General features: G+C 36.7%; 1 protein-coding gene across 1 annotated transcript; it reads left to right on the top strand.

Moving 5' to 3' along the window:
- The first annotated feature begins 7,806 nt into the window (after positions 1-7,806).
- LOC141635550 (secreted RxLR effector protein 161-like) lies at positions 7,807-8,538 on the top strand. The gene has a single exon (XM_074446713.1). It carries the CDS (start codon positions 7,807-7,809, stop codon positions 8,536-8,538), a length of 732 nt encoding a protein of 243 aa, XP_074302814.1.
- The last annotated feature ends 1,364 nt before the right edge of the window (positions 8,539-9,902 follow it).

Raw genomic sequence — 9,902 nt, 5'->3', positions numbered from 1 at the left:
CCTCGGTGCTGGTTTGCAAAGCTCGGGCAAGCACTTAAACGGTATGGTTTTAATCACAGTTATTAAGACTACTCGTTGTTCACCTATGTTCGCGAGTCCGTCCATTTGAATGTATTTGTGTATGTGGATGACCTTATTGTCTCCGGAAATGATCTATCCGCTCTTGGTGAATTTAAGGCATATCTCAATAAATGTTTTCATATGAAGGATTTGGGTGAGCTAAAGTAATTTTTAGGCCTCGAAGTGGCTCGTAATTCGAATGGCATTTCCCTATGTCAGCGAAAGTATGCTTTAGATATTATCTCAGAGGCGGGTTGATAACGGGTTTGTCGCACTCCCCAAATCAAACAAATAACTCAACTAATGTAGTAGGGTAGTCGAGGTCGAACCACAAGGAGATCAAGTTTGAGTACTAGTTTTGTCTTAGATTACAAGCTAGCTACGCGGATCATGAGATTGATTGATATTAAACTAATTAACTAAATTAAACTAACTAAGACTACTAAACTAAATAAACAAGTAATGAAATAAAGATTTAAGCAATAAGGAAAGCCTAGGGTCCGATTTATCCACTAACATGCTCATCTACCATGATAAATCTCGTTAATTAATCGTTAGGGTAATAGTCAAGGGGAAAACGCCTCTAATTCGCCTATTAACTCCCTCCCGGGCTCATAATAGGACACTAGTAGTATCGACTCAACTCCCTCCCGGGCTCATGACTCGATTTCCCCAACTCAAATATTGGTCAAGGTCATTAAGACTACGATAGATTCCCGGTCATCCCACTCCCTCTCCCAAGGGTCGATTTCAAACCGAAAATTAAAGGCACCCTCCTCAAGTTCTCCCTCCCGGGTTCAACTCGAGTTGGCAATTAGTTTAAGTGAGGTGAGCCGACTCCCAACCTAGCCAACTCCCGTTGACGGTCAAGGGTCAAAAGTCAACAACAATCCCAAATAAAACATTACAAGTCAAATCCTTTAGTTAACCCAAACCAATTACCCAACAACTAATCAAAATTGGAATTTAGTCATGTAAACAACACATGTTTGGGACTAATCGAACCCTAGTGAAAATAATTACTCACTACTCATTACTAATTCAAAACAAGACAAATTAACAATTACTCTAAACATATTATTTAACAAAATAAAGCGATAAAGATTGAAACTTTAACTAATCTAATGACTAAACATCAATAAATTAACACTAAACATGGTAAAGACTAAAACTTTAACTCATCAAAATGATTAAAGTAATTAAAAACATGATAATAAACTAAATAACAATGAAAGAAATGAAGGGAAGAAATTATACCCAATCTTGAATTAAGGAAGAATAAGATGAGAAATCCATCTTACAATTGTTGTAAACCATATATTACTAACTATATTAAATTAAGAAACGTAAAGAAATGAGGATTTTTGATTGTTTTCTTTGCAAATATAAATCTACTCTAAACTAATCTACTCCTCTCCTCTCTGTTTCGTGCTCTCTGTCTAAGCCAAAGACGGCTGCCTCTGAATTCTGTCCCGCCTGCTCTAAAAATGAAGCCCCTCCTTTTCGTTGCTCCCCAATCAATCCCAGACACAAGTCCAAGTGTATGGGACTATGGGCCCTTTGTTATTTGTCCAATTCTTGGCTTTACTCTAGCAAACCAATAAACAATGTATGGAGTTGATGACCAACACAAGCATGCGGCCCACATCACAAGACTAATGCAGCCCAATTCGAGAAAGAAGGTGCAATGTTGAGTTTGTCAGCTCAAGTATGGTTCATTTCGGTTCATCTTTCTTTAATCCGTCTTGAACCGCTTTTCTTACTCGAACAAGATACCTATAAAATGAAAAGACGAAAACAGTACCAATATCCAAAAATAATATATAATTTCATTATTTAAAACTAATTGACAAATACTCTATTTAACACTAATATGAGTGAATAAAGCCGACTCGAGTTATTAACTCGATCAAATAAGGGATAAAATATGGGATACAAATACGTAAAATAAGGCGTTATCAAATCTCCCCACACTTATCTCTTACTCGTCCTCGAGTAAGCTCATTAATTAAACTAAGACCCTTGATATAAATGGACTAGCTAAACTACTAATATCCGATGAAAGACAATTAACGGGCCTTTTCCGTCCCTTCAACTCACAATGAAATGCAATGAAGTATGCACTCCTTTGCAAGGCAAGTGGGGGCTTGCGGAAAAATTCGACACATCCATCATTTATGCATAAGTCAACAAATAAGATGCATCTACAAAAAGTCAAGCCGCTTTCCTCATCTAAGCGGCCGTTTTGCTTTTAAAAACCGAACAAAGAGAGTCATTAGTGGAGGATGTCGTCTCAAGGTCTCGCCAAGGTGTCTATCCCCTAGCTCTAGCTCAAGTAGCCAACATTAACGACACGGAGTGCCTTAGAAACAAATTCTAGGCGGGAAAGCGGAAGTATGTAGCTATACTCCCAAGAATGACACGACATACGCAAGATTTGACACCATATCAAACCCATGACCGAAAGGAGACCAAAGACCGACTCTCACGGGTTTCACTAGTCACTCAAATGAAAGAACATGGTGATTTTTGTAACAAAATGTAGCCAAAATCACACTCCTAACTCGACTCGCGAAACATGCCCGCAATCTAATATGATACTCCATTCAATATCCGCAAGAGAAATGTCAAATTGATGCACATACAAGAGAGACAACCGGGTAGTAATGGGGCTCGGGTTCGGTGAAAAGGGGTTGGTGCAAGCACCGTTTTAAGACATGTGAGGCTATCGTTTAAGTAGTCGTCACATCTAACCAATCCACTAAACTCAACTCGTGCAAATGAATTCTTTCACAAAATATGGCAAGATTGCCATTTCCAAAAATCATTCAATTCTCTTTGAAATAAGATCAATTGCAAATCCATCAACCCTTTATTTGAGATAAAAATATACATTCTTTTCTTTTTGTTTTTCATTTCATTTTTTCTCTTTTTCTATTTGTTTTTCTTCTTTTTCTTGTAAACCTCTTGTATATGCAAAAATTGGTCAACCATCAAGCTTCATTTCACTTTTGCGATATATCGGACCGTTCACCTCAATAAAAATCAAATTTTCTACCCAATTATACTCCTCAAAACAACTACAAAGACGAACTACTCAACAATGGTGAGATGTTTATGAAATGTAGTTATTTTATTGGCAAATGAAATGACAAGGCTTAGGCACAAATTGGGTAAACAAAAGGGAAAGATGATCAAATGGGTGAAAAATAAGCTTATTTGGATATGAGAGGCTACTTTATTTGAACAAAATTGTCTCAACATGCACATCGACACTTCTACGGTAAGGAATGAGCTCCATACTTATGCGTTTTGACATAACATACCACGTAAGGAGAACTACTCTCATGACCTAAACGGGGCCGGTTTCATGGACCGGCATATGGAGGCTCTATCCTCACATTTTAGTAGCTATGTCGAGCCTAGGTCAAGTCTCGGGCCTAATACGGTCTCACAAGGTGGTCGCAACTTGGTTGTTAAGCTAGACTTCCGGGTTTTTGCAAGCAAAAACCCTAACATGTGTCATCAAAAGGCACGAGCTATCAAGAGGAAAATGACACGGGCAAAACAATTATCATCATTGACGACATATACCCTCCACTTTTAGACTCCCTATGCAAATTTTTACAAATGAAATGCAATGTGTATGGATGCAAACTACACATATGAACAAGCTACATGAATGCAAGAATGGACACATATATACATATCTCTTCTAAATGCACACAATATCTAGTCCTAACAGCACACCAACAACACAAGCATATCCAAAACAGTTCCCAAAGGGAACACCCACATCACATATCCCGTCCTCCTCCATGCTTATATATACAAAAAGAAAAGGAAGGAAAAAGGAGAAAGGATTGGAAGAATTTTACCAAGCGTCGTCTCCGATGCTCGCATGTGTTGCCTATCAAAATTGTTAGGACAAACAATATATATAATATAAACAATGCAAAAGTTTTGATTTTTTTGAAAATTTTCAATTTTTAGGCATTTTTTTGTAATTTTCTCAAATTTACAAGTAAATATATACGAATATAAACAATATACACAAGATGGATATTTTCCTCCCCACACTTAAAATTTACATCGTCCTCGATGGAACGAAATGAAGGGAAGAAATAAGAGAAATAAAAGACATGTTTTTGTATTTTTAAATAATAGAATTTCCTCCCCACACTTATTTATTTACATAATTTTAATGGAAATAAATGTGTGGAGGAGATTCGGATATGAAATACATGTTTTTGGGTTTTTGAAATATAAAATTTCCTCCCCACACTTATTTATTTACTCTGTTTCAAAAAAAACAAATGTGTGGAGGAAATTGAAATTAAAAGCATGTTTTTGGTTTTTCAAAAAAAATTTCAAAGAAAAGAACATGTTTTTGGGTTTTAGAAAAATTTATCAAAAAGAAAACGAATACAAAAAAAAGCTTGGGTTGTCTCCCAAGAAACGCGGTTTTAAGGAAACCGCCAAACCTACAAGTGACCCCAACAACTAACCGGGATCCCACAATCTATGGGCAAGGCCACTCATTGCCTTCACTTTATCAAAAGAGTTTAAATCTTTAAGAATCTTCCATTTTTCTCCAATTTGATCATTCTCCTCATCAAGCTCAAATTCAACAATATAAAACATTCCCTCCTTTATAGGAGGAGGATGATCAAAAGGGACAATCATGGGACAATTAACAATATAGGAGACTTGGTGAGCCTCCTTGCACTCCACTTCATCTTTCCACCCTTCCATTTCAAAAACAAATTTCTCAAAAATGGAAGGAAGGAAGACATCACAATCATCAAATTTATCAAGGAGGGGGGTTTCAACCAAGTCACCCATGCAAGCTTTATCAAGTAAAGGAGAATCATACTCCTCATCAACATACATGATTTAAAGTAAGGGGGCATAAGAAATGAGGTCAATGTCATCGGTGGGTATAAGGTACTCATCCTCACTGTAAAAAGATGCCTCAAATTTCTCATAGATAGGCTCATCAAGAAGATGCACCTCACAATCTCTCTCACCATCAAAGCTCACAATCTCCTCCTCAAGAAACTCGTCATCCCATTTAACCTCCAAGTCTTCAAACATGATGCTCTCTTCATCACTCTTACTCTCATAATCCTCAAAGAGAGCATCCTCATTATCGGTGGGTGTAGCTAAGGTAGTGGGGAAGGTAATATTTATATCCTCAAAAGGGGTATAAGGCTCATCCTCAAAAAAGGGGGTCTCAACCTCAAATTGCTTCAAAGGTCTATCCTCCTCAATCTCAAGCCTCTCCTCTAAGACATCCTCACTTTGCTCAATCTCCACAACACCCTTACTAACACCCACAATCTCCTTACCAACATCAACAATGGTATTCTCCTCAATACTCGGCAAAGAAAAATTAGGCTTTCGGCTTTCACGGTTCAACCAATCAAAAAGATTATATGTTTCATCATCCGATTTGGAAGATAAATCACCATCACATAAGGAATCAAGAAAAAATTTAACTTGACTATTCATGCCCTTCTCAATTGTAAGACGCAATTCTTCCTCACTAAAATCATGTTCATCTAGTGAGTCAAGAAATTGCACAAGTCTATCAAGATAAGCCCAAAATTCTTCATTTTCATATTGAGGAAAACCAAGATAAAACAACATTTTGAAAATGACAACAAAAAACGTAGTCTAACAAATCTAAAACTAAACTAATATCAATCCGTTGATCTTCCCGGCAACGGCGCCATTTTGATAACGGGTTTGTCGCACTCCCCAAATCAAACAAATAACTCAACTAATGTAGTAGGGTAGTCGAGGTCGAACCACAAGGAGATCAAGTTTGAGTACTAGTTTTGTCTTAGATTACAAGCTAGCTACGCGGATCATGAGATTGATTGATATTAAACTAATTAACTAAATTAAACTAACTAAGACTACTAAACTAAATAAACAAGTAATGAAATAAAGATTTAAGCAATAAGGAAAGCCTAGGGTCCGATTTATCCACTAACAGGCTCATCTACCATCATAAAAACCGTTAATTAATCGTTAGGGTAATAGTCAAGGGGAAAACGCCTCTAATTCGCCTATTAACTCCCTCCCGAGCTCATAATAGGACACTAGTAGTATCGACTCAACTCCCTCCCGGGCTCATGACTCGATTTCCCCAACTCAAATTTTGGTCAAGGTCATTAAGACTACGATAGATTCCCGGTCATCCCACTCCCTCTCTCAAGGGTCGATTTCAAACCGAAAATTAAAGGCACCCTCCTCAAGTTCTCCCTCCCGGGTTCAACTCGAGTTGGCAACTAGTTTAAGTGAGGTGAGCCGACTCCCAACCTAGCCAACTCCCATTGACGGTCAAGGGTCAAAAGTCAACAACAATCCCAAATAAAACATTACAAGTCAAATCCTTTAATTAACCCAAACCAATTACCCAACAACTAATCAAAATTGGAATTTAGTCATGTAAACAACACATGTTTGGGACTAATCGAACCCTAGTGAGAAAATTACTCACTACTCATTTACTAATTCAAAACAAGACAAATTAACAATTACTCTAAACATATTATTTAACAAAATAAAGCGATAAAGATTGAAACTTTAACTAATCTAATGACTAAACAGCAATAAATTAACACTAAAATGGTAAAAACTAAAACTTTAACTCATCAAAATGATTAAAGTAATTAAAAACATGATAATAAACTAAATAACAATGAAAGAAATGAAGGGAAGAAATTATACCCAATCTTGAATTAAGGAAGAATAAGATGAGAAATCCATCTTACAATTGTTGTAAACCATAAATTACTAACTACTCCCTCCTATTCCGAATAAGTGTCCCATTTGCACAATGGCACGAAAATTAAGGAATATAGTTAAAATAATGAAAATTATTGTATAGGGGTAAGAATATATGAGTTAAATAATGAAAAGTATTGAATATGATGGGTTATTGGTGGTTGGGGTGGTAAATAAAGAAAAGAGCTAAGGGTAGGAAAGTAAAAAACCATGTCCAAATATGGTAAATGGGACAGTTATGTGAATAGACGGAAATGGTAGATGGGACAGTTATCTAGAATAGGAGGGAGTATATTAAATTAAGAAACGTAAAGAAATGATGATTTTTGATTGTTTTCTTGCAAATATAAATCTACTCTAAACTAATCTACTCCTCTCCTCTCTGTTTCGTGCTCTTGTCTAAGCCAAAGACGGCTGCCTCTGAATTCTGTCCCGCCTGCTCTAAAAATGAAGCCCCTCCTTTTCGTTGCTCCCCAATCAATCCCAGACACAAGTCCAAGTGTATGGGCCCTTTGTTATTTGTCCAATTCTTGGCTTTACTCTAGCAAACCAATAAACAATGTATGGAGTTGATGACCAACACAAGCATGCGGCCCACATCACAAGACTAATGCAGCCCAATTCGAGAAAGAAGGTGCAATGTTGAATTTGTCAGCTCAAGTATGGTTCATTTCGGTTCGTCTTTCTTTAATCCGTCTTGAACCGCTTTTCTTACTCGAACAAGATACCTATAAAATGAAAAGACGAAAACAGTACCAATATCCAAAAATAATATATAATTTCATTATTTAAAACTAATTGACAAATACTCTATTTAACACTAATATGAGTGAATAAAGCCGACTCGAGTTATTAACTCGATCAAACAAGGGATAAAATATGGGATACAAATACGTAAAATAAGGCGTTATCACGGGTCTCCTTGGTTGTAAGCCGGCATCCACGCCTATGGAGCAGCATCATCAGCTGGGGAGTTCTGATAGCCCTCCTCTTGGTAATCCGGAACCATATAGGCGCCTCGTTGGGCGTCTTGTTTATCTCGCCGTCACAAGGCCCGATATTTATTATGTTGTTCATGTGCTATCACTGTTTATGAGTGCACCCCAACAAGATCATTGGCATGCTGCGCTCCGTGTTCTTCATTACCTGAAAGGTACGCCCGGGCAGGGGATTTTTCTTCCTATTGCATCCGACCTCCAGCTCACGGGTTGGTGCGATTCCGACTGGGCAAAGTGTCCGCTTTCTCGCCGTTCTGTCACGGGTTGGTTTGTATTTTTGGGCTCGTCTCCGGTCTCTTGGAAAACTAAAAAACAACCCACGGTTTCTTTGTCGTCAGCAGAGGCAGAATATCGCGCTCTACGTGCGTTGACGTGCGAAATAACATGGCTTAAAGGCTTGTTATCCGATTTTGGAGTCTCTCATCCATCTCCTGTCTCGGTTTTTAGTGATAGTAAGTCCGCACTGCATATTGCTCAAAATCCGGTGTTCCATGAACGTACCAAACATATCGAGATTGATTGTCATTACGTACGAGATGCCATCCAGTCCGGTCTCATTGCCCCCTCATTTGTCTCTACCAAGGTTCAATTAGCTGACGTTCTCACTAAAGCTCTTGGTATTTTCCAGTTTATGTCTCTTGTTAGCAAGTTGGGCATATTGAATCCTTATGCTCCGACTTAGGGGGGGTAATAGAGTCGAATAGGGTAATATTGTATGGCCTAGTCCAAGGCCCGTATTGAGTTGTAACCCTAGCGCGGTATGTACTATATATTCATATGACGTATGATGGAATAAGGCAAGGAATTGATTACTAATCTTATCAAAAGAAAGCATTGAAAACATCTTCATAAAGATAAAAACCGGGTTTCATATCAGCCACCAAAACAATCTCAAATAAGTCCCGAAGTAAGTCAGAGTATGCTAGTCTATTCTGGTGCTGTAATTTGGGTTTGAAAATGTTTACGGAGTATTAGGCGTATTATATCATCGTACATCCTACCTAATGAAAAACCTCCATTTTTGCTATTCTACTTGAGCTTGGTTATTTATCGACCATGTCATAACGTCTAATTTTCTTTTGCCCCGGGTAAAATGATGATGTAGTATACTCGATGGAGGCAAGAAAATAAAAATTCACATGTAATTATTCTATGTGTTTAAGTTGTAAATTATACTCGAATCATACTAGTATAGATCCCGCGCGAATGCGCGGTTTTTAAGATAGAAGTATTAAAGAAAAGGAAATAACAATTATACAACTCACATTTAACTCAATTTGAAATTTAATTGTAAAATTTATTATTATTAGTGTTATGTATTAATAAAAGCTCAATTATAGCCAAATTCATTTAGACGGAAAAATTTGGGAGATCTCTTATTCTTTTAGTATAAGGGGATTATAAAACTAATTAGTTTTATAACAGAAGTAGGTTATATGAAATACGTTATTGGGTTGTTTAATTCTTTTTGGGAAGTTGTTGGATTGTTTTGGTCGAATATGATAGTTTCATTATAAAAGAAATTTGTTACTGTTATGAAATATTATTAATGTAAATATTATATGGATGTCCATATCTTAGAATACTCTAGAATATATTATCTTATGGAAACTCTTTCCCATTGTATTGTATATATATACCCTTCATAATGGAATGATAATATAGTTTTTGCCTCTCTTCTATTCTCTCTAACTTCTCTCTCTAATTCTCTCTTCCCTTTATTTCACAACACGTTATCAGCACGAGTCTTAACCGACTGAGCGAAAAGGAATTAATAGTCTTAATTTATTCGTATATTATTAAGATATGATAATAAGGAGGTTCATATCAGATCTTATTATTTTATTATGTTAATCGAGGTACGTTTTCGTTATACCCAGTGATTATTTATTAGATGTACGAATTAAGTTATGGTTAGTTACTATTGCATTTGGATATTATACGTACAAATCCAATTGACCAAACAATTTTTTTAAAACCTGTTCTTTTCGTAAATCGTCCCAACAATGATTCAGTTGAAGTATGGTGAATATCAGTTGTTTTTCA

This window comes from Silene latifolia, chromosome 2 (assembly GCF_048544455.1).
Source record: "Silene latifolia isolate original U9 population chromosome 2, ASM4854445v1, whole genome shotgun sequence".
NCBI lineage: Eukaryota > Viridiplantae > Streptophyta > Magnoliopsida > Caryophyllales > Caryophyllaceae > Silene > Silene latifolia.
Note: the sequence above shows the minus strand (reverse complement) of the source record. Positions and strands in the feature narration are given on the sequence as shown.

Excerpts from the sequence above, each read along its gene's own strand:
- LOC141635550 (XM_074446713.1), top strand. The coding sequence starts at position 7,807 with ATGGAGCAGCATCATCAGCTGGGGAGTTCTGATAGCCCTCCTCTTGGT.